The 27723-nt window shown below is 48.6% G+C and overlaps 1 protein-coding gene across 3 annotated transcripts in view; it reads right to left on the bottom strand.

Moving 5' to 3' along the window:
* efr3a (EFR3 homolog A (S. cerevisiae)) overlaps positions 1-27723 on the bottom strand; it is a 71073-nt gene that overhangs the window by 22067 nt on the left and 21283 nt on the right. For all 3 annotated transcript variants that reach the window (XM_049011561.1, XM_049011560.1, XM_049011562.1), the window contains exons 5-9: positions 26296-26446; positions 20230-20351; positions 18501-18650; positions 12409-12543; positions 5264-5342 (exon numbers count right to left, since the gene is read on the bottom strand). In XM_049011561.1, coding sequence (XP_048867518.1) covers positions 5264-5342; positions 12409-12543; positions 18501-18650; positions 20230-20351; positions 26296-26446 — 637 coding nt within the window. The remainder of the gene's footprint in view (positions 1-5263; positions 5343-12408; positions 12544-18500; positions 18651-20229; positions 20352-26295; positions 26447-27723) is intronic.

The following is a 27723-nucleotide window of genomic DNA, read 5'->3' as shown; positions in this document are numbered from 1 at the left end:
GTTCAGGTCCATCCCACCAACAATAGTTACTTTGGCTTGAAGTTTCATCTGGTTTGTTCCGTGGATGTTGAGCATGGCTACCTGACATGTTAGTGTGACAGCATGCCGCATATACATATAGTGGACCAGGCGGCCCCATTTACACTTTGCCCCATGATGGGCTGGCATCTTCACCAGAGTTCCTCCTCCTCTGTGCCCTATACCTTTTGGGACAGGCTCCACCCTCTGTACTCGGCATCGGATAAGCGATGGGAAGATGGACAGACGAACGTGGCACTGGGTAACTGGTCTACTAGCGTCCCGGATCACAAATAGACAAAGACGCATAAGCTTAAACAGTGTCTTTCAGGCTGGTGAAACTCTTTCTCTTCCGTCAGCAGAATGGATCATTGTGCCATTTTAAGCACACAGAGTTTTATTTTATAAAACCCAGTGAAGCGAAATTTGTCAGCGGCGTTCTGAATACTGAGAGGGTTAGGGATCTGCAGCAGCATCTCCAAGCCTCTGAGCTTGGAAATCCTGTTATCTGAGATTCTCAGCGTGTACATCTTAGCGGAGCATCTGCTGAATATGTAAGGGCTGGGTCGGGGGGGGGGGGGGGGGGGGGAGGGTTGTTTTGGTCCTGACAAACACTTCCATCACTCTCGCCGCGAGCGCGAAATCCTTTGCAGATTACCCACAATGCCCCACTTCTCCGGTGAAGGGAGACTCGTGGCTCTGAGTGAATCGATCGGCTCTTATCGCGAATATGCCGGTTTGGCCACCCGGTGAGCGTGGACAGGGCAGCCAATTAAAGAGAGACAGGCGTGAAACGAGAAGGGGAGGGGCAGGGAGGCAGAGGGCGGGAGCCAGTCACCAGGACAGGGTGGGAGAGACGTGGGCCTGTGGACGTGATGTCCAGGAGATTGGACATTCATTTTTTTCATATAACCATAGCGACACACACAAAGAACATTAGTATCAGTGGCAGATGCTGTCAAGGGAAAGATGGGCAAGTGGCCAGGGCGGCACCTTGTGAGGGGGTGCGTACTTAGTCATAATTAGGCTCCAACACCCCCCAGGACTATTCTGGTTTTGGAGATTGAGAACCCAGATGTTACCAGTGAGGTAATAGTCGGAGCTTCCTTTGGTGGCCTTGGATTTTCACTCTTAAATCACAGCGATTGAGCAAGCATGGCAGCTTGGGGGTGGGGGGGCTGGGTCGGGAGAGCTAAATAAGCAAGTGCTAACTTCAGCATGCTGGGCGATGCCAACTTAACGGTCCTAGAGGTGGGTGTCCGTTCACAGCTGACAGTGGGTGCCCCCTCATCTCATTAAGGAGGACATGACTCGTCTGTGAAGCCCAGACAGCCCCACCCCCCCAGACATGCTCTTATTACAGCCCCCATGGCTAAGGACTGCCAGCCCCCCCCTCATATAAAATGTACAGCCCATTTCAGACATGCGATATTCGTGGGAGAAATAACTCGTTATTTTTAACAAGGAACTGGGAGTCTAAGTCGGCAGGGAAGGGAAAGATCACAAGGAATGGGGTCCAGTCCCCATATGGAAATGCCCCCGCCCACCCCCACCCAATTCATGTACTGCAGAGGCTTGGCCATGGAACATGGGAAAATGCTAAACTCCAGCATGGGAACATGGGAAAATGCTAAGCTGCAGCAGTGTGTGCTCAGTGGGTTAAGCCTGTTTGCCTCTGCACTCAGAAGGTTGTGGGTTTGAATCCTGTCTTTGGCAGAACAAGTCACACCTCCATTGGGCCATTGAGCAAGATCTTTGAACTCCCCCCCCCCCCAAAATGCTGCATAAACATCTCAAAGAAAAGCAAGATTTGGAGGCTTCTTTCAAATCTCCCATGTAACTGTTCTGGTACTTGTGCAAATGCAAACAAAGCACTGCTTTCCTGAAGCCATCGCTCACGCGATAAACATGACGGTCACATCCTACACATCGTCAGTCTGGTCTTTCGGAAGCAAACCGGCACTCTTTACAGACATTAGCAGGTCAGCACCGTCAAAAATGTATGCGACAAAACAAAAAGAAAAACACCCACAACCTCAGTGGGAGATGAGGGATAAAAATCCATTTTATCCTTTAACCGGAGGGAAGTCACGAACCCGAATGACGGGGGGGGGGGAATAGGGGGGCTCGGGCAACTGGCCAATAAAAGCAAAAGGCATCATGCTACTTCGCTGTGCACTGAAGCCCCATGAGGCGGATGAAGAAAGTGTGGCTATGATGTAAAAACAGGACTTTCACTGGGGGACGGCGGGCGATAAATGACAGCGATTGTAATTCAGACGGTCACGGAGCATGAAAGAGGCGAGCGCACACCCCCGGCATCCAGGCCTTTAATAAAAAAACTCATCAGCGTAGGAAGCTGGCTTTTAGGTGCAAAACGCAGCAATAACTGAGCTAGGAGCTAAAAACCGAAACCAGAGGATGAAACGATGCTACCAGGACAACGTTCATATCAGGTGATGGGATGTGTACAGCCAGCATGGGAGCCAGTGACGGAGAGTCAGGTAGAACAAAGGTGAACTTTGCATTCCTGGACGTCGAGGAACCCACGTGCAGCCGGCCAGCTGGGACCCCACACAAGTCAGGCCTCATGTCGGAACCTAACAGTCAGCTAGGCAAACCACTGTCAATGCAACAACCAGCCTTGCGGTAGGTAGTGGGTCCCCAGGACAAAATGTACCCCACCCTCAAAATTCCGAAATGTCCAATTGGCGTAGCTTTTAAAAACACCATAAAAAATACTGTATACTGCATTATAATGTCTGGATTGTATGATGGTATAAAAAATTACTGGCCAAGCCTAGTAATAAGCACCTTCAATAGGACGACAAGACACATTCATATTTATAGCTGCATTTAAAAGACTTTTAAGTTAACAAGTCATATACATGCAAGATACCTATAAACTAGATATTTTAGCAGGACTAAACCTTGAGAGAAGACTCTCACGTCTCTCTGCAGCCAGCAGGAACGTATTGCATTTACAAACTGCCTGATCTTCTGCAACAATCGCTGGGTCTTTAAGTCATTTACCTCCATTAGAATACCAAGAGTCTCTGATTAGTCTGAGGCTCTCATGTTTCATAATTGATAATCCTACTCAATTTGTTTCTGAATAAATCAGGGAGTCCCACTCTTTCTGAAGATTACTCTTAATTAGTAATCTTAGAGCAATGGAAAAATTCTTAATTCCGCTAATATCAAACACAAAATGATGTAAACGCAGAGTCCGAACAGAAATAATAAAATGTACAATATAGAGCAATTAATTACTTGCAATTCAACTGGTTGAGAGTAGCTTGTATTTTCAAATCCTTTGAAGATGAAGGTTATAGCCATCATGTATCAACACCATTGCAATTTACTCCACACCATGATGACCGTGTGATTTTCATATACAACAAAAATGGAATACAGTTCGGCAAAAGTGGTGGGCATACTGCAAGAATCACAGGGGAACGGAAAGATCAATCTGAGATTTCAAACATTCTGAGGACGGAGGGGACACTAAAGACAGGAACTGTGCTGGCCAACGAGGAGCCATCTCACAGCATCGGACGGCAATCGCCATCTGGCAGTGTAAACACGTCGTGCGGGAAACGGCGCCTTCTGCTGGCATGAATGCACAATGTGAACCCTGACTTACCACCCCACCCACCCCAACACTCCCCACCCCACCCTCATTTCATCCATTTTCCTCCCAGCAGGAAACAGAAATGGTTAACAGTGGGGGGGGGGGGGGGGGGGTATAAAGTGTAAGTTGAAGGTTATAATGTTGACACCTGGCTGGTCAGTCTCATTTATACTCCTGGGTCTCTGTGAATACATGTCCTAGGAGAGAAAACGATGTGGGAAAACATTGCTTTGTCTTTGATTGGTATTGAAAAGACCATCTATGTGTCCGCCATCCTGTCACTGATTTCATTCTCCCTCTATAGCAACATCCCGCCATTTTGCAGAGCAGAGACGGAGGGGAGGGAGCCTCGCGTGACCAGATCTCCCGTCTGCCCATTCCTCCCACGTTCTACTGTAATGAGGCCCAGGCTCACCCCGTGTCGCCGGTGCCGTTCCCTCTCCTGTCCCCTGTGGCATTTCTCACTACGGAATTTTTGTCTTTTTTGTTTTTGCCATTTCACCGAGGAGAGCCCCAATAAAAACGAATAACACCGCACACGACCCGACTGAATCAAATCCGGCTTTTATGGGGCGATAGCCTCCTCTCTGTTAGATTCAAAGGCGGGTCCTGCCTTTAGAAAGCTGGGGAAACATTAATTAACACGCTTAATCGCGCTGCATTTGTTTGGCCAGGCTGGCGGTAAATTTTCACTAAAAAAAAGGCCGCTCGTTTATTGAAAGCCTGTTGAACCCGGGAGGCTGATGGGCACAACAGCAGGCGGACGCCCCCCACCCCCCCACCACCAAAGCCATCTCCATGACGCACGGCACAAAAACTGCCGTACCTGACATTTTCATTCGACGGCCAAACCAGCCAGTTGCTCTTTCATTAAATGCACGCTATTGTCATTCTCCTCCGCCTCTTACCGCCACCTGCCACAAAACCACATAGCGAAATTTTGCTATAGAATTACGGTGAGCTTAAATATTTCGGGGGGGGGGGGGGGATTCCACACAGCTCTCTAACCCTCCAGCAACAGTGAGCAAAGTACAATTTCCCACCCAGGACCTGATGCCTAGATCTAACATGCAAACAAAGACCTCCTCTCTCACGGGCCGGGAGACAGACCTAGTAGGCCACCCAGACTAGATGCACATTCGCACTTTAGAGTCTCTGCCTCCACGCGTGCGTTCTCATCTCTGGCCCCCGCCTGCCAGACATCACGGGTTTGGCCCCGTGGCCTCCCTGCTCCCAGCAGAAGCGATAAAGCCTCTCAGCCCTTCGCCAAAACTATATCACTGACCTTTAATCCAATATAGCAGGTCATCTGCCTTGGGCCATTTCATCCGGCTTTATTCAAACTGCTAGTTCCTTAGGAAATCCGGCTATTCCCAGAGAAATTCAGAGTTAAAGCCTGGAGTCAGGCCATCGCCACTCAGCACATGGCCAAAACCGTGACGTTCAGGGTGGTTTAAAATTCACACGACTACAAAGCACAGACTGCCGTTATTACCCCCACACCAACTATCAAAAATATTTTTCACCTAAATATAGGTCAATTGAAAACGGGTTATACATACACAATAACCACAGAGTATAAAGCCAGCAGAGAAGGTGAGTGGAGCATACCTGTATGGAGTACATGATGATCCGGAAACAGGACACCGCAAACTCATTGGGCTCCCACAAGTGGTGGTTATCGAGATGTCTACAGAAAGGAAAGAAACAGTGATTATTCGAGACGCCAAATGCGGAGCCTTTCAAACACATTAACGGCCCAAAACAAGTAGCACTGCTGTCTGGCACATTAACTCGCTTAACCTGCTTATGGATTTGTCCTTATATGATTTACAGAAGCTTAAAGAAGGAATCGCACACAGATGGTAAGAACAGCAGAGGGGTCTAACCATGCCCCGAGCCAGATCTTTGCTTTTCCATCTCTGCCTATATAATGCTAGCCAGGATTATACCAAAATGTCTGCCCAAGGAGAAGTGTTTTCAGAAACTTGGCATCCGGATAATCCCATTCGAACCGGCAGCCTCAAGCAAAGTGCTCTTGATTCAGGTTCTGAAGGAGGAGGCTGGCTGGCATGGATGAAGCTGAACCGCGATGGGCCCAGCAGCCTGACACCAGGCAGAGGGGCGCAGACTGGCCTGGACTTCATGCGCGACAAATGTAATGGTGAGTACTGACACTTTGCCGATACAAACCTAATCAAAACACATAAACGGAGGAAATCCTTCTTAAATCCCATTAACAGGCTCTATGACCAAAACCCCAATACAGAGATAAAGTATAATACACGTCCATTGCAGAATATACCCACGGGAAGAAGGGACAGAGCCCCACGGCTGGTACGACCTTCACATACAGGACATGATATCAGGAGTAAACGTGATGCGTCGCTGAACACCGAAAGCTCTCAAGACGGCGCAGATTTCACACACAGCTCTGCCCGAGTGTCGAGACGCCGAGGGCGGTTAAGCACTGCGGTCCTGGGTAGGTGGCCCTGGGTAGGCCTACTGGGCGTCAGGCTGGGCTCTGTAACACAGGCCACTGAGGGCAGGATGGATGAGCTTTACACAGCAGACCGGCAGCAGCCTTTGGGTCCCCTTATAAACAGCCTTTTATTTCCCAAGGAGCCTCGCTGACTCTAAGAGAATCCAAAGATTAAAGATCAATTTAATATCGGAGAGACAGACACTTTTATAATAAAAGTGCTACAGGCCAAAGACAGACCAGCCTGAAGACATCCCAGCTATCACACCACGATCCCCCCCCCCCCCAGAGCCCGGCTCCCCCCCCCCCCCCCCCCAGAGCCCGGCTCACCCCCCCCCCCCCCAGCCGGCATGTAAGCACAGCAGCTCCACCCCCCGCATGTTGATGCCGGTGTCAGTGGTTCAGTGCCGAGCCGTCACCCAGTCAGAGGCACATTTTTTCACTCATTTATCTGTGATGGCCAGAGACACAGACTGGACACAGTCCTGCCAGAGCAGGGGATGACGGATCATTCTGGCGTCAAGCTAAGCCCCCTGTCATTGGTGGGGGCTGAAAGGGGTGCTGGGACTCACTAGCCTGGAATAGGAAGCCAAACATCGCCACGTAGTAAACACAGGAAGAGGAAGCTTACCAGGTGAGATCCCTGCCAGACAGCCCAGGGGCCACACTGAAGCCAAGGCCTCTTCAGGTCACTTACAGGAGCCCAGACTTAATAGATCCACAAGCAGAGCATTGTGCAAACACAAAAGTTTGTTGGTTCAAATCCCAGCGAGGACACGTAAATTATACAGTAAATCGTACACATAAATCTACTCTAAGAACTGTGCTAGATGGAATGAGGCCTCAGGCAGAACATGGAGCCTGATCACGCCATACTCTGGGGCAAAAGTACTGGGAAGGACGCTATATAAAAAAAAAAAAAGTTAACCGATTGAAATTCAGTAGCTTTGCAATTTCTGTGAGTTACAGAGGCTGAATAAATCTAGCAATACTGCCATTTTGTGGATGTGGAGGAACTGCCAGTTTTAACACCACCAATGCCGTGAGGGGATTTATTTAAGAAGCCGGGAGATGGAGACACATCGTGAGCTTAGAGGCACTACAGGGGTCGGGTGAGGAGATGCGCTTTTGGCACCCAGCTCTGCCTCCTTCCGCCTGCCTGTGGATCAGACTCACAGCTGGCAGACAAGCCAGCACCGGCCCAGTCCAGCCACCACCCCCCTCCCCCCCATGAGGCTCCTGGAGGCACCTTGCAGCATGTTAATGGTGGCGCCGCTTGCTATCAGTGACGTCAATCTGGCAGGAGACGGCCCCAGCCGCCCCAACCCCCCTGAGCTATTTTAAGCTTGGTTCCAAGCCCGTACCCAGCAAGCGTGCTAACACTGCCTATTCAGAAACCAGATAGAATACTGTAGGAGGGCGCGTGTGTCTCTTTAACGCACCACACGGAAAACACACCACACCCAGGGTGTGAGGCAGTGTGTTTACCCTCTCCTGCAGGAGAGGCTTCCAACCTTCCAACGTCTGCAGGCCGCTTTTACCTTAATTTCACAGGCCGGGGAGGGTATTTTTTTTTCCAGATGTTGGAACATATGAACGAGAGGTCATGAAAATATTTATTTTTTTGGAAATTAACATACCTACTACGCAAATCCCCCTGCAGTTCCACAGCCCAGTAGAGGACTGTTCATAGACTGGAATCCTGGATTATCCATCCCCCAGAGGTTACCAGGTATGAATTCACTAAAAACTTTCCTTCTGCCCTTTGAGCCTCAGAAAGCCCTTGACAAACGCATGTCTCGCGGAGACGCACTACATATTTAAACGGTCTGCATTACAGATACAAAGTTTACGTGGCGGTTAAGTCACGCTTTCTGATGCGTTTAGGTTAAGCAGCACAATGGACACAGGCGGTAACGTTAGCTAGGCATTATGGGTGCAGAATGATCGATGCACTTGCCCACGTTAAAGCTACGCTGCACGTTTACGTCACCCGCTGAGGATCTGATTGATAAGACAGGCGTGCCTTCACACACGGTGTGAACAAAAAAAAAAAGTAAAAAGGTTCCCACAGGCTGTGTGGGAGTCCCGGCGCCACGGCAACACTGCTGCCAGCGTGACGCCACCCGTGCAGCTCACGACTCGCACTGCCCCCACCTGGTCGGCTTAATGAGGCGCGTGGGGCTGAAGTGTGAGTCATCGCTCAGCCGGGCCGCTCTCCCAAAGCGGAGCCGTTTCCCAGCTGCAGCCATCCACTTGCCGCGTGTAGGTCCGGGGATGGGGGCGTGGTCTGTCGATGGGAATCGGTATCACGGAGTGAAGAGGCTGGCCTCAGCCTGTCTGAAAGTCTTCCCTGCACTTTCAGCGGTTCTCCTTTGGGTCCGGTGGCCCAGATGGAGCAATAGATCAGGACCTTCAAGCTGATGGTGAGCCTCAATCCGAGGGAGCTGTCCGTGGTGCTGACTCATATCTCCCTCAGACCTCTCATTAGCGCCCCCAGCCTCCTGCGTCCAAGGTGACCGTGTGACACACCTCTCCTGGCTGCGACCAAGCACATCGGCGCCCCCTGCAGATCGTTTCCCATTTCAACACTCTACACCACTCATATACACCCCAGATAGAAACCATTCTATTGAAAACAAACATTCACTTAAATCACATGAAGACCTATAGGTGGAAAAAAAAGGTTTAAAGCAAATAATAGAAAAGAAGCTCTGGGGGGGGGGGAGCCCAGAATGCACAAAGATGGCATAGCGTGGGAGTCACAGTTAACGCCTTGCTGTCACCCGGCAGTAAAAGGCATTTTAATGGACCCGTTCTCGGGGGGACGTGGGCATCAGGCCTCCGCATTCGCCGACCTCGCCAAAATAACGTGGCGGTCACACCCACGGCATCTGCTGTGTGTGTCACAGGCTCCAGGGTACGATGGAGGTCAGCAAGGCCATGATCAGATGAATGGGGATGATAACTACACGAGTCAAAGCGAAAGGTCTCAGTGTCCTCTGGAATTAACACCTATTTAAAAAAAAAAAAACAACAACATATATATATATATATATATATATATATATATATATATATATATATATATATATATATATATATATATATATATATATATATATATATATATATATATATATATATTAGGGGCGGCATGGTGGTGCAGTGGTTAGCACTGTTGCCTCATACCTCTGGGACCTGGGTTCGAGTCTCCGCCTGGGTCACATGTGTGTGGAGTTTGCATGTTCTCCCCGTGTCGTCATCCGGTTTCCCCCATAGTCTAAAAACATGCTGAGGCTGATTGCTAAATTGCCCATAGGAGTGCATGTGTGAGTGAATGGTGTGTGTGTGCGCCCTGCGATGGGCTGGCCCCCCATCCTGGGTTGTTCCCTGCCTCGTGCCCATTGCTTCCGGGACCCCCTGCGACCCAGCAGAATAAGCGGTTTGGAAAATGAATGGATATATATATTGCACGCACGCACGCACGCACGCACGCACGCACGCACGCACGCACGCACGCACGCACGCACGCACGCACGCACGCACGCACGCACGCACGCACGCACGCACGCACGCACGCACGCACGCACGCACGCACGCACGCACGCACGCACGCACGCACGCACGCACGCACGCACGCACGCACGCACGCACGCACGCACGCACGCACGCACGCACGCACGCACGCACGCACGCACGCACGCACGCACGCACGCACGCACGCACGCACGCACGCACGCACGCACGCACGCACGCACGCACGCACGCACGCACGCACGCACGCACGCACGCACGCACGCACGCACGCACGCACGCCCGTAGAATCACGAGTATAAATCTGCCAATGAGTCTGGAGCATGCCCGGAATGACAGGGGAGCACATTAAAGCACGGCACAAGATGTCAATTACACCATCTCCTTATGTCACATCCATAAAAGGGCCAATTCTCATAAAAGGTATCAATTAGCTGGGATTCCTTCCAGGGACAAACACATTGACACCCAACACCACCCACCCATAGACGCACGCACACACCCGCAGGCAAACCCCATCAGACCACTGACTGAAAAGCTGCCTAAAGAAGAATTTCCCTAAATCGAAAGAGACAAACGTTAGCCCAACTTTTACCAACGTGTAGCTCGTAACCCACAGACAATCCACGTTTTTGCTCCCTTCCAGTGCCGTGCTGTCTGGGTTGGGAGAAACACAGAACCATACCAACCCAAAAGCGAAAAAAACAATACAAAGACATCCATACCAATCCATGGGTGAGATCATTTATGTCTGTATTCTGGGGCTACGACCCACAATACTGCCATAACCAAAATGCATCTGAGACACACACGGTGACACCTCTAAACACAATTAGCACTCTGTTTTATGTTAAGCTCTGCTTTTAAGCAGGAGGAGGAGGAGCAGGAGATTTAGCATGAAGGATGCTCTTCACATTTTCTCATCTCAGAGATCATGCGAGTGAAGGAACAAGCAGGCAAGAGAAACCTCCTACTGGGAAGAGCTACCAAAGGCCGACCTACCGAGGGCTTGAGTGTCAAGGCGCCTTTCATTCACAGAGAAGCAGCAGGACTGGAGATCAGAGATGGACCGTTTAATTGCAAGTTCAAAGAGCACTTCTGAGACAACAGCCCTCAGTTCCATGCCGCCCACTGTAGACTGATACCACGTCAGCAAAACTGGCTGTCCTGGTCACAGTCACATAACCCTATGATGCATGGTACCATGGCACTTCAAACAAATATATAATACAAATTCAGTCCTCAACAATCCAAATCATTGCTGTCAAGACTCTAATAACAGCATGCCTTGGTTTCAAGGTATTAAAAAATCCACCCTGCAAACACTTTTACCTAAAAGCATATTCAACACAGGACATGGTACTGCCTCTATTCACACTCTGCATAAGGTAAAACCAACTGGCAGTGAAAGAGTCACTTAAACAGTTATTTATAACTAGGATGGAGGTGCAGTGAAGAGCCTCAGGATTCACTGCAGACCCCCCCTCCCCCCCGGGTGATTTACCCCGCAAAGCCATTTCAGGGTCAACTGACCGATTTACCAGAAACAAACATCTTCATCATGGTTATGTGGGGCTGCGATGTTTTCCCCCCCACAGGTCTAATACATCTCATCGCCCCTAAAAGGGGCATCGTAAAACCAGCCAATCGTACTGTGATTCACACCGCATAGCAACGACGGAACCTTGGGTAAAACCATCGCCATGGTGACGTCAGGATGCAGAGATTTGCGTCACCGTGCCTTTAAGATGTGGGCACTCCCATAAACAACCCCAGGTTAAGGAGACATAACTGGGGACTCTCCTGATTTTTCCACTGTACAATCTGGTGTTTCTGGCTGACTGGAGACAAGAGCCTACACCCCACCCCACCCCCCCCCCCCCAAAAAAAAAAAAGGGGCCACAAGTGACAAATCAGAGCGCCACTCGACACCCACGGTGGTGAGTACAAGAGGCACCTGATTAGGGGTCCGGCTTAGCAGTACCTGCCATGTCACCCACTGGCCTTTCGTCCATCAAAAATAAACAAAGCCCAAAAGACTAAAACAAAAAAAATGAAAAAGCAGAGATTTAATTAAATCTCCAGAGAAGCCGACAGAATATCAACCTCCGCGGAAGCCTTGGCACTTTTGTGGCAGTGAGTAATAGTATAATACAGCTGTAAGCCCCCCCCCCGTGTGATTGGTGGATCTTAAATGTTTAACAGCTCAATAACATTTTTACCAATATCATAATACAAGGGCTCATAATGTTAGAGTGATGAATGCAGCACAATGATTATATAACTATAATTATATCATATATATATAAATAAATGTTCTATTTTTAACAGAGAAGGTTTAATTGCTTTCATAACTACGTAAAGCATTTTAGCAGAAGTGTGGGTGATGGGTAGTGATGACGAAGGGGCTTTTTGTTACTGGTCGTCAGGGCTGGACAGATTAAAACTGACCCTGGAATTCGGGATGCCCCACAGATACATTTTCGGCAGCCCAGCCCTGCCAGCTGTGAAGCTCAAGAGCTTCTTGAGTATGCGATGTGTCACAGGAGACGAGGCCTATCGGCCAATCAGAGAGAGGCACGGCCACGCCCACAGTGGTCATCTCAGCGGAGGGGTCTTTACAGGGAGAGGTGTGCATCACTTCGGAATGAACCTTGAGGACGATCCCAGAGATAGAGAGGAAGGTGTGCGTGCACGCGTTACCCAGCAGGCCCGGCGGCAGCGGCGGTGCACTCACACAAGCACAGGCCGCACGGCGTTGTTCATGTTGCCGTAGGCTGCCCTCCCGAGCAGCTCCCTGAAGCAGCTCTCCGCCAGCACCGCCGGGTTCTCCTCACGCTCCGCGCCCGCTGGGGAGCTTGGGTGGCCCGTCCTGCAGGGTAGGTGTAGAGAGGTTTGGGGGGGGGGGGGGGGAGAGAGGGAACATCAAAATGGACTTCTGCTCAAAAGAGATCCCCTGGTATGATCAGCATCCTGGGGGGGTGGGCTATATAAACATTATGAGGAAGCTGTTAAAATGCATTTTGAGGAAATGGGGGGAAGCGTTTGGTGTATCTGCTCGGGCATCCATGCCCCACCACCTCCCAGGGCTGGCTCCACCTTCCCAGGGGCTCCTGGCAAAGCTTTCCCTGGGCGGCCCCCACACCAAGAAAAGTGAGGATCACATCCTCCACACCCCAGGTGCATTTAGGAGGTAGTAGACCCCCGGCCGGCCCGTTCTGCAGTAATTCTACGGTCGTTATAGGAGATGCATGGTCAGAGATGGAGACTGTTTGCTTCCAGGGGAGTTAAAAGCGTGGCATGTGTCCTTCTCGAATGGTTCGCTTAAAGCGATCACGCAGGCACCCCGGGACTCAGATGGGGGAGCCCTCCCAGCCCTCCGCGACACTCTCTGTAGTCAGTGCTTTTATAAAAGAAAAAAAATTTCAACCGGTGGTATCATTGGCAAAGTCAACAGGCACCTCGCTTAGGGTCCGTGACCCGCGAGCGTGGAGGGTCACATCTAGCCGCGCCGGGCCAGCGGCGAGCGAGTCGGCTCGGCCCAGAAATAACCACCGTGATAAATCGTTTCCTCACAAACCGGCACCAGATGGTTGGTGGGCAGCGGCTCCCGTGAGAGCAAAATTCAATTTCACCAAGTTTACCGAGCCCACACATTGCTCCAGAATTACACCGTTTGTCAAAAATCAGAAAAAACACCTCCATCTACCTTGTCTCCTACTTTGTCACTTACCTTGTCTATTCCTACTTGTGCCTGTGGCTGCACACAGACATGGCTGTGCATGCATTTCTGTCATTCGATAATAATACACAGGCTTAATACCCCGGTGCAATAAGAGTCCAAACAGCAGGGGGAGCTCTGGGTCAGATTCTGTCCTGGCAGTACTGATAAACATCGCACAGCGCCAACAAATTTATGTAGGGCCACTGGCCAAATGCCCATTCAGTCCCTATCAGAGCATCACGGCCACGTTCCCTAGTATACTAATGGACCACATGATTAATATCCTCCCCAGCCAGAAATCCAATGGTCCTGGTCTGACGGGGGAAAAGACGGCTGCTGTACCTCAAAGGTACGCGCTTTGCTTTGGGTGGAGGTCAAGGTTAAATGCTCGTGCTCCCAAGAAAACACCAGCAAAGCACTCGGTGTGAGAAGCCAGTTCTAAAAAAAGTGACACACATTTAATTTGGGATGTTTTTTTTTTTTGTAACATTTCAGCACATGCAGTAAATGTCACAGAGATTAAGAGCTTGACCGAGACGTCGCTCACTTCTGTACCACTTACGCTCATCTTATCTTGACCACCACTATTACAAAATCCGTGACATTTCGATTCCTGCCGCAGCAATAAGTTGCCCGTAAACGGGACGCGTTGGAGGCCAGTCGAGGGTGCGACACTACGACAGTTATCGAAAGAAAGAAGTGTGGTGGAGCAGATCCGAAGGTGCCACGCTGGTGGTTTGGCCTCCGTTTAAAGACCATTCGGAAACCTTGCCGGTGGAGGCGGAGCTGAAACTTATGTCATCCCTGGAAGCAGGACTTTATTTGGGGGATTTGCTGGAGTTTCCTGCTCACAGGACGAGCGGCTGCACTTGGCCCATTGAATAAACTGAAAAGAACGGAAATCCAAATTGCCAGCAAGACGGAGCACAGAGGTCAGTCGTGTGCTCACCCTGCCAGCCTCCATCTAACAAGCCTGTGTTATTTTTCTCCTCAGCCTATTTAAAAACTTACTGGGCTCTAACTGTGGATATCATCATTATTTAAATTAATTGCTGGGCGCATTCCCAGTCGGAGAGCTCATTAAGATTATTTTGCCAATTCTGATGTTTCCTTGCATCTGTAACCAAATCCAAAAACCTCAGCCAATGTGATAATTCTCACGATGAACTCATATTAATGCATAATGCAAATTCATGCAATTTTTTTTTCTTTTTAAAAAGCGACTTGTTTTAAAGTAACCTTTTCGGAGACCTAGGGAACTCGGATTATTTCACTGACACTGTAATGCTTACAGCAAAGCTACCTCTCTGGAGAAGCATCTTGGTGGCACATCTACTGTACCTCAGACTGCTTTCCATACCTCTGGGTCAGGGCTGTGTAGCTTAGGTCTTTCCCTGTTCCACCACAAATGATACAGCTCAAGAGCTATGTGGTAATTAGCACAAGGAGTTGAATCAGGTGTGTTCAATGACGGGAAACCCAAAAATGTGCAGGGCTCCGGCCCTCCAGGAGTGGAGTTTGAGACCCCTGCTCTAGGACGTTTCCACAGGAGCATTATGGGACACCACGTGGATAAGAATGCCAAAGGTTCACATGGGGACTCATACCTGCATGAGTGAATACTCCCACGCAGGTGTGGCAGCTGGCAGGTCGCAGGTCTGTTACCATGGTAAAGCCTGACAGGCACTTGTCACATGACCAGGGCATAAGGCGGCACTGCCACCAACTTAAGCAGGGGCTGGTCGGATCGCGGCTGGGACTTGACGGCAGAGCATTTAAAGCAGACCGGTCTTCATGTCATTCTAAAGTCTTGCTAAAAGCCAGCGAGACTCGCGATGGGCACACCGATTACCCACCCACAGGCTGAGACCCCCCAATCTCGGGTCCTGCACCATTAATACCTGCTTCTCAGATTCTGGTCACGTTGTTTCACGAGAAGCAATTAACAGGATCGAATGCCCTTGACCAAAGTGTTCTGGGAGCATTTCCCTACTCCTGGGTGCAGTGAGGCAGCTTTTCCAAGAACCATGTTCTAATCAAGTATTCCGGCCTGTGCTCTGCAGTCAAAAAAAACGCCCAGGCAACCTTCACATTTACGCTCGTATTCTTAGAGATTAAAGTCGATCTATAACGACTGAGGTTACTGAATCACGTGATACAATATAAATTGCATGCCAGGGTTTGGAAACGATGGATTTATAACACAAAACAATGCATAATAAAAGCTAATTTACGACTGCAATAAAGACTCAGACATGGTGATTAGCGATGTCTTGCACGGAGCTTCCGAATCAGTAAAAATGTTTTATATACATCCGTCAGGGTCATGGGGATCAAGGACCACACACACACACACACACACACACACACACACACACACACACACACACACACACACACACACACACACACACACACACACACACACACCAGCACCCCTAGTTACTACTCACCACCCAACACCAAAAATTTGTGGTCAAAGGAATATTCTAGCATCAAACATATATTGAGAGAGTAGCCATTTACCAGAAGGCTTTAAATTCCTGCCCAAAAAAAAAAATCCACCAATGGAAACGTTGTACATTTGGCCTATACAATAATTAAATTCACAAATTTACAAAGAGGGGAAAAGGACGACTGAAATGATTCCCGTTAGGTTAAAGAAGGTGAAACAAGTACTGCCACTGCCCTGTTCATTCCTCCGAAAAGAGCCGTGCTTTCGCACCTGGCAGTGAGGCATTAATATGATCCCAGCCGCAAAATCCAAGACAGGGAGCAGGCAGGGGACGCGGATCGGACTAAAGCCCGACTCCCATTCGCAGTCAAGTCACGCACAGACCCAACAGAAGCAAACAGTGGAACCGAGTCCCTAACACGTCTTCCTGAGAGGAATCTTACACATGGAGAGACTATTTTCAATTACAGTTAAAAACTGATTTCACTGTCGGCACTCGGCAGTGCTGAAGAAACCTCTGCCAACCTGAAGCCAGTTAGAATGCACTCAGCCAGAAAAACGGCCTCCTTCCTCACATGTGTTGGGGATTTCTGTAGGATCTGCTTACAGATTTCCATAGAGCTCATTCCTGCTCTGACAGACAACTTCTTATCAAAGTGACTCCCTTCGGTTAACCCCTTCACCGCCACCGAGCTTACGAGGGAGGGCGCGGGGGCTGCCTCATAACCCAGGGTGAAACCCACCTTTCCCCCCCCTCACAGGAAATAAGCAGAACCATTTTCGGCTTCTGCTCCGGAGGTGGATGGGGGAGCAGCAAGCCTCTCGGATGCGTCACAGAGATGTCCTCCATGGCTTTGCCGTGCTGCCTGGCCGTCCCTCCCCTGGTGGAGGAGCCAACCAACAGCCTCCAAAACGGAGCGGAGCTGCCCCTGTGGATGCTTAGAGGATGCTGACTGTTTACAGCTGTGTGCTATATTTATACAGCAGGTGAGTGCATAATCCCAAAGGCAATCACACCGGTACTGTACCCGCAGCAGCTCACACGCCTTTTCCCCCCGAGAAAATGCCCACAGCCAGACGAATCTGCTCGGGGCCGGTGATTCGCCAGTCCGGATGCCCCAGCTGCAAAGCCAGTCCCGCCCTAATTTTGGGCTCTATGCTAACTGCTAAAAACAGCAGGTTAGCTGAGAGAAAGCCCACTGAAGTGAGACCCATTAACACGAGATGCTTTGACAGGGAGATCGCCTCAGCTCGGGCTCCTGAACAGTTACGAGAAAATAAAGGCTGCTGCATTTCTGAGATATCATCAGGGGTGCAAGAGACAAAGATACTACTAGGCTTGCAATACCCCACCTCCAAAGAGGATGCAATGACACTTGTTTCCAGGGTTATGATCAGGAAGAGACAGTCTGCTCGCTCCGGGATCATGGGAACGGCGCGCTCTTTCCCAGCAAGGCGGAAAAATACCACACGAGCGTCACCCCAGGCAACCGTTAAAAGGTCCTCGGCGCGACGTCCTGGGGGCTCATCACCACGGGTCCAGATCTCCTTCCCACAGGCCACATTACCTTCCCAGCTGGATCTGCTCCCTAGCCTGAGCTGTGTTAAAGCTGCCCCCCCTCCCCCCCTCCCCCCTGGTAAAGCCCACAGATTACCGAAGGTTTCAGAAGCAGCAGCTCACAGCAGGACCTCCTCTGCTAGCAGGACTCCTCAGGAGAAGGCCCGCTCGCCGTTTCATAAAAGGGCACGCAACGCCATTTTGAGGACAAGACTTCATTTTTAGCAGTAGTGCGAATTGACGTCAACGTGAAGGCAGACAATAGGCTTCATTTACTGACTGGAGTAAAAACGTGAATAGATGAACCGACGAGGGAGGGAGAGATTAAAGAGAACATCAGCAGGAAGAGGAAAGACGCAGAAAAAACTGAAAAGGAGAGACAGAAATAGATCAGAACCGGAAAGAGGAAGAGAACCATTTTCCAGGTGATTTTCTCCTTTGACAATACTCACATAAAAATGGCGAGATTAAGCTTATAGTGGTAGTCTTATGAATTGCTTTATGGCAAGGAAACTGGTGGAGGAGGAGGAGTGAAGCGGACACAGCGATAAGACAGCATGCAGCGAGGCTGGGGCACGGCCTGGCGTGACTAGGAGAGCGAGGTGATTCATAACCTCCGGGGTTCGTGGAAATGAAGCCAGCGGCTGAGTAGGACTGGGATGAAGGGCTGAGAACAGCGGGAGTATCAGAGGACAGGGATAAGCGGCCGGCGCTGCCCTCGGGCTGCTGGACTGAGGCCCACGCCAGCTCCCCCAAGGGGCGTGCGTTTGTAAGGGACATCGCGGACGCGCACCAAGGGGCGGCAGACACATGCTGGCATCAGCCCTGGGCCAGGATCCAGTCTGAGTCACATCGGAAAACGTTTGGACCACTCATTGCGGGGGGGGGGGCAGACTGAAGGGCACTACGAACCTCAACGTAGTGGTTTGAGATGGGACACAAAACCTTTTGGGACCAACGAAGTTATAAAACTCAAATGTCATGACACGAAAAACTGCAATATTGGGCCAGCAGATGATGACATCAGCATACAGAGAATAAACATGTAAATATTAATAACGATGCTGTTTTGCCGGGTGCTGTGTGGCTCACCTGTCAAACTCGTCGGCCTCCTGCATGTTGAACAGCATGGAGGGGATGAGCTTGTCCATGTGCTGCGGCTCCCAGATGATGGCTTGCAGCTCGTCGTTCACCGTCTTCCTCACTACGCCCTGCAGGCCGCGGATGCCCGCCACGCGGATCCTGTGGGCGGGACCACTTGGTGTGAGCACGTATCAGGCATGACCTCATACGTACAGCATGAATGCCAACACCAACATCGCCTGCTACATCGATTTCGGTTTGAGAAGGTCCAGGCCTCTTGTTGAGGGGCTCTACTTCAGTGCTGCCGGACTGACATCTCCATTTTTAACCATGATATTAAGGCCCCCTCCCCCACAATCACCTGCCACCCCTTATTTATTAGGTAGGTTATCAAGTCAAAAGAAAAGAAGGCTTGGAGATTCAGAGGGTCAGCTCCTGTCACGGGTTTGACATACCACAACTTCATGACTTTTGGAAGACCCATGATGCAATAGGTCACCTGTCCTCTAGACCCGTTGCGGAAAGCATGGATCAAGGATTTTAACACCGGTCTAACATCCGCATATATCAAGAGACAAAGCACACGCAAGGTAAGGCCAGAAGAAGGGTGTGAGTACCCATTACATCTGTGAAGTGCAGCTGGGGGAAAAGAGCCAAGGCAAATGAAAGACCTTTGGGCAGACTAACAAGACACAGAAATCCTTGCAGACGAGATCTGTAGGCAACCAAAACATCATCAACATGTTTTTGCTGGGTATACTTGGCTCAAACGTGATGACCATCATGTTCTGCTCCCTTATGCAATTGTTTCTCAGACCCATCCTCGGGGACGCCCAGATGGTCTATGTTTCTGCTCTACAGGGAGCTGGGTGGAAGCAAAAACATGGACCATCTAGGAGCCCCAGGGGATCAAATTGATAAACACTGTGTTGCATATCAAAATCAGGGGCTGAACTGGAAAAGGAAAACAATAAAAATAACCCCAGGAGAAGACGCATTATTCTGGTAGTCCCCGGGAAGTTTCCAGGGCCTAAAATTTAATTAAACATCTTGGTAAAACTCCTTTCGGTGTGGCCTCTTCTTAGCTGTAATTGCTTGGCTACGTATCGACCGTAATCTGTAATTAAGGCACAGAGAAGGCATCTCGCCGTGACGGCGTCCCAGATTCCACTGCCATCCGTCGTCGTTTTGATCAATGCTATTGGCCGGCAGGGATATAGTTGACAGTCACTAACAAATCCCCTTCTTTGCGAATAAATCACCGCCCACGGCCGTATTATAGGTTTTCCCCAGTGACGTGTCAGACGACAAGAATTTTCAGGGTATAAATCACCGAGATGGATCTACAGAGCAGTTTTCAACCTCAAAGACAGTTGCGCATTTATTACTGGTTTAATTTAAAAAAATTGCCCAAGAAAGTGCCGGACCTGCGGCGATAGCAGAGGGGGCCACCAGCCGTTGCCTGAGCACATGGAAACATCAAGACCAGCTTCGCCTGTAATTTAAACCCTAAAATGCTAACACCCAGACACCAGCAAATGCTAGCTGAAAAATGCTATAGACTCCCCTGCAAGAAAACTGAACACAAGACTGATATAAAAACGCAAACATTAATATTGTTAAAAGCAACATTAGTAATAAGGATAAGAACGATAAATATAAATATAAAAAACAAGAATATGAATTACAATAACGATACACTTTCACTCCACAGAGCCAGACCAACATGGTCACCCACCTCGTCCGGGTCTCTGGGTCCTCGTGAGTGGAATGGCACATGGCACTGAACTGGGACACGAAGAAGTCATACCGCCGGTGGTAAGAAGGTGTGTCCTCCTCAATGTTGGCAAACTTGACAAACTTGAGTTAAAAAAAGAGAGACAAAAAAGGACAGAGTGTTTGAGGGTTGCTGGGCTTTCGGGAGCACATCGATCTGCTTGCTGACAGACATGCCCAGAGCATCCTATGATTATCTACAAGCGGAAAACAGGTGGCCGGATGCCTGCATGGAATCCATCTTTGGGATGGGAATACCTCACCAAGGAAACAAACCTCAGCATGCACAGAGGCATGAAGGGAGAGGATGTTTAAAATCAAGTTTAGTGCTATGTGCCAAGAACATTTTCTCGGTAATTTTAGAATTTAGTGATCAGTGGTCATTGTTGACACACAACAGCACACAACGACGAAATCTGTCCTCTTAACCTATATGTGACGTCGTGACAAAGCAGGGGGCAGCAAATTTAGCACCTGGGGAGTGGTGCTTGTGGGCTGTACCTTGCTCAGGGTACCTCAGTGGTGCCTTGCTGGTTGGGGATTCGAACCAGCAATCCTTCAATTACAAATGCGCGTCCCTAAGCATTAAGCTACCACTGCCCTTTTGACACATTCTGATGGTAGACAGAAAGGTCCTTCATTTCCCACACAAGGCATCTGCAAGGGGCAGCAATTTAACCAGATCATCATCAGGAAAGGAGAGACAAGCTTCCTAACTGGGGGACCTCGAGTCAGGATGCCAGGCACCACGCTGGATGTTCAGAGAATCGTTTATACTCCTGTAATACGTATTGTTCAGTGTCAAAGATCCAGTGACAGAGATTTATCATGTTTCCAGCAGTGCAGCTTCAAAGGCTGCGGTTTCTTTGCTTCTTAGCAGCCCAGTCAAATGGAGGTACTGGTCTTGGCCTGACTGGCTCGGAAACACTCTACCCATCCGTCTAACCAAACAAATAATTTTCAAAAATAAATCAAATCAGGGTCGACATCAAAGGCCCTCTTTGATGGACCCATATGACACTCTGACCATTGGCTTATGAGCTTCGATTTCTCCATGATAGCGCTGCAATAGATCCCCCCCCGCCCCCCCCACGTACGCATACTGACGAGGCATGGAGGGGATGATAAGGGCACAGGATGTGAGACAAGGGCAAAAATGAGGCTGAACGAAACACCAGCAGGAAAGATCCTCTTCACAGAGGCGGACTAATGCTTTGTTAAAAAAACTGAAAAAAAATGTTGAACAACATAGGAGTGTTTAATGGTGATTACTCATGGGAAGCGGGTAAAGCATGTGTACTGATTACAGCTCTTCAGTGTGGGGCACTGGGCGCCCACACCAAGGAGACATGTGTCACACAACCATCCACTGGTACCACATTTGTCGTCGTGTACCCTATAATTCAGCAGCATAGCCCTAGTCAGCACTGACAGCGGTACCACAGGCCTGAAGTATGCCCAGTCAGTCACAGTCAGTCAGTCAGTCATCGAAGCCTGTTCTCCGAAGAGCTCTGCAAAAAAAGCTGCCACGTCACCACAAACTCTACTCCAGACAAAACTTTCAAAAGCTAAGCTGAGTCAAAAACCCATACAGCCCTTTCGCAAACTGCTGAGGAACAAACCGAGGATCTTCGAGTCAAGGATCAATCATGGCAGAGGAAGGTTAAGGGCAAGGAGGGAAAACGGCCACCTCTGAATGGGCAATTAGACCTGATCTGAGAAAGGTCACCCTCAGGCAATTTCATGTGACCCTTCATAGAGGCTTTAACAAGAAGGAACGGTATCTTACCCTCTGAGCAGGACTAATGAGGGAACAGGCTCCTAACAGCATTCATTAACCATGCCAAGCGGGCCATCTCTGATTAGCAGAATGACGCTATCAAAAATCAATCTGCGAACCAGATTTAACAATGCATGTCATGGGCCCATACTTTGAGACCTCTTCTAAAGTGTTGAATGAGCTGACAAAAATCCCTGATCCTTTGACAGAAAATGGCTGATCATCCAATGCAACCATCACCATTATTTCAGTAGGGAGGTCTTTAGCTCTGGTGCTGCAACTTTTGAATATAGATTAAGCTTAAATGCTTGCCGGCAATATAAACCAAGTCTGATGCATCAGACAGAACATATTTTTTAACTAATATAAACCAATACTGATATGTCAACCAATATATCACGCATCTTTAAGGATAGCTTTACTATTTCCTTAGCTTGCCAGTTAGCTACCTCAGAGTCTTAACCATAGCTAGCAAAAAGAGCAACTTTTGTGCAATAAAGGAGCCGTTTCCCAAAAGCATTATAGCACAAAAGATCATCTCAACCAGAGAGTGTTCTCCGCAACGGAACAGGGGCGAGTTTCCAGAAAGCACTGTAGCTCAAAGATCATCTCAACTAGAGAGTGTTCTCTGCAAAAGAACAGAGGAAAGTTTCCAGAAAGCAGTGTAGCTCAAAGATCATCAGGCATGGCTTCCTTTATGAATGAGATTTTCTGCCATCCTACATCTCACTACCTTATTCAGCTCATCATGATATGTAGACGCATCTTTATACCCCTACCAGTTATCCAAATTTAGATGCTAATGAATGGCAATTTTCATAAAATAGAAGAGACAGAACTCTGTACCTTTTCCAGAAGTTAGAGATATAGCGGGATTTGTTTTCCTAGAAGTCTGTTACACAAAAAGATGAGGATATCAAAAACCCTGTCCTTGGGATGAATCAACCTTGTTCTAAATGTGCAATTCGTAAGTACTGCATAAATACTAAGCACATAATCCATGTTTTGGCTGGTTGGTGCCATGCAGACAAAGCAAAGAGGTGAATGGAGATTCGTCAAAGTGCACCCATCCTTTGAGTTCCGTTATAGAGCAGGGCATCAGAGAACATATCAGCCTTTGGCTCTGAAAGGGCCCCGCAGATGTGAGGAACCACACTTTAAAATGGGGTTTCCTCAAATTCATATCATCCACCTCTCGCCTGACCTTTCAACTCTTGCTTTCGATTCAAACCTTTCCCTGCTGATTAGCTGACGGACTGCATTACCAGTACCACACCAGCGAATGCCACTGGTGTGTTTCCTCTTTCCTGAGCACTCACAGGTTTTCAAAGAACACTGCATAGTACAGTACTAGTCAAATGTCAGGACAGTACAGCTTTTTAATGCAGTTGAGGTAATTAAGTAAAACATACAAAATATCGCAACAACAAAAGAGTAGTGGTCAACATCAACGTCTTCTCACATTTTAGACTCTTCAAAACAGTCCACTCCTGCTTCAATGACCACACTGCAGACTCTTGGCATTCTTTCAACAAGCATCCAGATGTAACCATCTGGAAACCTTCAACAGTCCTGGAGGAGTTTACTGGCTACCTTGCTCTCTCTCTTCAATCCAGCTCACCCCAATTCAGCAATATAGCATTTAGGTCAGGAAATTGTGGGGGCCGGGTCATCTGTCGCAACACTCCATTTCTTTTCTTGTTCCCAAGAAAATACCACATAACCTTGAGATCTGCAATAGGGTCATTATCCTACTGAATAACAAATGATTTTCAGTATTATTTTTTACTTGTACTGTACATATACTGCAAACCATTGGCAAGATCAAAGGTTTTGAATGAGGATCATTAAGGGTGAGGTTCCTAACCTGCAAGATCCACAGAAGAAGGACCTTGTCTCTCTGCAGCCAGGCAGGGAGGAAACGCTAACTGTTTGGGAAGTGACTCCCCACCATTCCAAACAATGGCTGCACAGAGAGCCACCGATCTCCACAACTTACTGCCACTTACCCTGGTTAGGGTAACAGAGGGGTGGGGGAGGCAGTATAGGGCACGAGAATGGGATACAAGATGCCAGTTAGCTGACTAACAGCATCCTACAAATACCAGGCCCAAAACAAGAACATCTGGCTCAGCATTACAAGCTCTCAGCACGTGACCGGAAATGGTGAAAACATGCTTTATAGGTACAGATGTGGTAGCTGTTCTACCGATGCATTATGGGAAATGTCACTCTAGGGTTTTTAAAAAAAAGAAAAAAAAGGCCTGTAGAGCAGCCAGCTTCCCGTACGGCCTACGTTCCATATTTAGAGGGATATTAAATTAATATGACACTCACCTTAGGGCACCCTGCCCCCACCTGCTGCCACCTCCAAATACCAAATATAAATAATGGATGTTCCCTGGCATCCAAACAGCCCCTCCCACACCCTCTTCCGCTGCCTCTCTCGACTATAGTGACAGCTCCGAGGCCACGGGACAGAAGGATCAGACCATGGAAAGCTCAGTTATCGTCTCAGTTTTGGTGTCAGCCGAAAGCAGGGAGAGGGAGCAGGTGGGTCATCCTTGCCTGCGAAGCTCTCGAGTCACATGGCATGTTGTGACACTGACGTCAGGGTACTGTGCGCACAACGCCGGGCCGCGGAAGACAAACGTTGAAGAATGCTGGGAATAAAATCATTAGCAGTTTTATACTCATGGACGCATCACTTCCAGGAGGTCCATACAAGGTGATTATAGCTGATTAGGCGCTTTCTGTTCAAACTCATCTAATTTCCCAACTCGTTTTAAGACAAGCGGACAAGCAAACGTAATTAACCTCCGTCAAAATCTAAACGGAGACGCGCAAAAAACGTTAAGCGACAGGAAATGCTGCTTGGATGCACTGCAAGCTGCGTAAATCAGCCGTAGGTTAAACATATGGACTGTCTGTGAGGAGATCCTCGTGTCAACCCCCCCCCCCCAAAACCGACCAAGTGTCTTGTCTAAGGCGTAAAACGCCACGGGCATCACTACTCTGCTCTCTGGGCTAGCAAGGATCCCCGCGAGAACCCAGCCGAGGAACTTAAAAATAACCATCATGTGAGGTCTTGTCAGTGACACTTGCAACAAGGGAATCATTCTCAGGACTACATTTCCAGTAGCTACATCACTATGGGCCCAAAACTCATCTGCCAAATAATAGTAACACCTTTCAGACACACACTAAAAATAAAACATTTCAAATACAAATGCATGTAAAGAATTTTAAAATATACCTTCGCATCTTATAAAGCAACCCTTCTAATGCATAAAACAAGGCACCCGTGTCATCATTTCCCCACTTCTGATTGGCCAGTCATCAGTTTAATGTCTCCTAGACCACCTGGGGCCGTTTTCATGCAGCCATGTGAATTCTCCCGGCTCCAGAGCGGCGTCCTGCATCCAGCTGAGCACTCTGGGTTTCGTTTAACCCTCTGAAGTAGCAACGTGCCTCTTGCAAAGTAAGGCCTCCCGATCCCAGACTCCCAGAACAGTCCGTAATGCCCGACATCTCACACGATTCTCCAAATTAGCAACGTCCTTGTCATAGTGTGACCTAGATGGTGATGATCTCTGCCCCTTTCTCTGGTTCTGCCCCTTTTCCTTTCAGAATCTCTCTCCATCCATACTTTGTGCTCTAATGTTACATTTGCCCTAAACTCATCAGCTCACATCACAGCCAGACTAAAAATCCAATAGTGGCAAATCTGCTATCAGATGCAGGTTAGTTTTTTCTCCCTTCCTTTTGGAGTTCAAGGAGTTCTCCCCCAAATGTTGTTTTCAGAGAAATACTTTGCAAAGGGAACAGACAGCAAGAAAAAAAAGTACAGTTAATCTGAGAAAAATGGAGGAGGGGAAAATAAAAAAAACCCTTCCTGACTCTAGGGCAGGCGGCAATCAAACTTCCAAGCAAACAAAACATAGCAGAGGAAAAAGTAAATAAAATCCATATTAGAAAGAAAAAAAACATTCAAGTAGAGCCTTCTGACAGATTAGTAAATCATTCAGTCTTACACGTAAAGCGAATTCATAACAGAAAAGAAGAAATTTACAGGGAAGATGGGCAGAGAAGAGTGACGTGTAATTAAAGTGACCAGTGTGAAGGATGGCGAAAAGATCTAATATATGTTCGAGGAGAACGGAGCTCTAAGGGGCAAAGGGGAAAGAAAAAGTCAACAGAAGGCAGCCGGGACGATGGGACTGAACCCCAGGCCCTCGGGCCGCTTACCGAGTTGGTCCCAAGGACCTGCAGGTCTGGCTCCTGGGATTCCAGCAGCTTGGCTACCATGTGCAGGAAGCTCTCAACGAAGGGCTTGATGCTCTGCGAGTGGCACGCCATCAGCAGCTGGTCCAGGGCCTCCATGGCGATGACGACGTAACTGCACGCCAGAGATAAGGCTCAGGGCCCAACCCTGCATTTTACCCACCCGGATCAACGACTCGTCAAATTAACCGCACAGGTGCTTGCCGCGAACATCAGCGCCCCCTGCAGGATGGAATTATACAACTGGAGACATCTGCCTGCTTGATGCACATCAGTTTCTGGAACATTTGCATGTTTATGTCTCAAACATATTATGTTTGATTGATTCTGTTGTAGAGCACAAACTCTGTGGAAGGTGGAGGAGGGTTCTATATTTAGCTCCTGTGGTATATTAATTGCCGTCCTGAAAGCACTGCTGAGCACATGAATAGGGAACAGAGACGCTCAGAGGGAGGGGGAGCCTGTGGTCGGCTCCCTACAGTGTAAAGGTCTACAGAACCATCTACCCATGCAGTTCCGACCCAACCTCAGCGTTTAGAAACCCAATTAATGTGGCATCATTGTCGAGACGCGCCTCTAAGTCCAACTACCCCAGATTTTCCAGATCCTACGCTCTGTGGAGTTTCTACGGCTCTTATTCCATGACAATCTTACGCCTGCTACGAGTCACTCACTACAGGCTGCTGTAGCCAAGCTGGCTGCTTGACAGCTGTATGCCTGTAATATGCAGCTTGTCCTCACTGGTGTGTCACTTTGGAAAAAAGGGTCCATTAAAAAAATAACTGTTTAAGTTTCTCCTGCCACGGATTTAACTGGATGTCCAATGGACAACCGCAAAATACCAACAATGACAACCTTAACCCAATTAACCAACACCAACCAAAAATACAAGATCTTCAGCATTTTTTTATTTTTGATTGCAGTCATATAATTTTTAAACATTTTAAATTTCCCCTTGTGGTGATGAAAAGACCAATGAACAGGTTACCACATTGTGGGGATATTTTGGATGAAGCTGTCCTCCCTGCAGACGAGTCTCATACAGGAAGCCCGCCATGCCTTTCCTGAAGATGCTTCCTACCGCGCTTTGTGGTAATACATACATAACCTACACCCATGGTGTAACACATACATAACCTACACACGCATTACATAATCCTTTATGGCTCCACCGATTTGAAAGAAAATGGTAAATATATTAAAAATAAAAACATTCATGGCACCTCTGGAGACCGGAGTCTTGGCACAGCTTAAGATGTTCTATTTTTAAACACAAGCCCTCCGCTGGCTCCTTTTACAGGCCTAATTAAAAACACAGCCTTTGAGATTCCAAAAAAAAAAATAAATTAAACAAACACACTATGGGAGACCTATACACTACTGCGTTATTCC

Source organism: Brienomyrus brachyistius, chromosome 4, assembly GCF_023856365.1.
Source record: "Brienomyrus brachyistius isolate T26 chromosome 4, BBRACH_0.4, whole genome shotgun sequence".
Classification (NCBI taxonomy): Eukaryota; Metazoa; Chordata; class Actinopteri; order Osteoglossiformes; family Mormyridae; genus Brienomyrus; species Brienomyrus brachyistius.
Note: the sequence above shows the minus strand (reverse complement) of the source record. Positions and strands in the feature narration are given on the sequence as shown.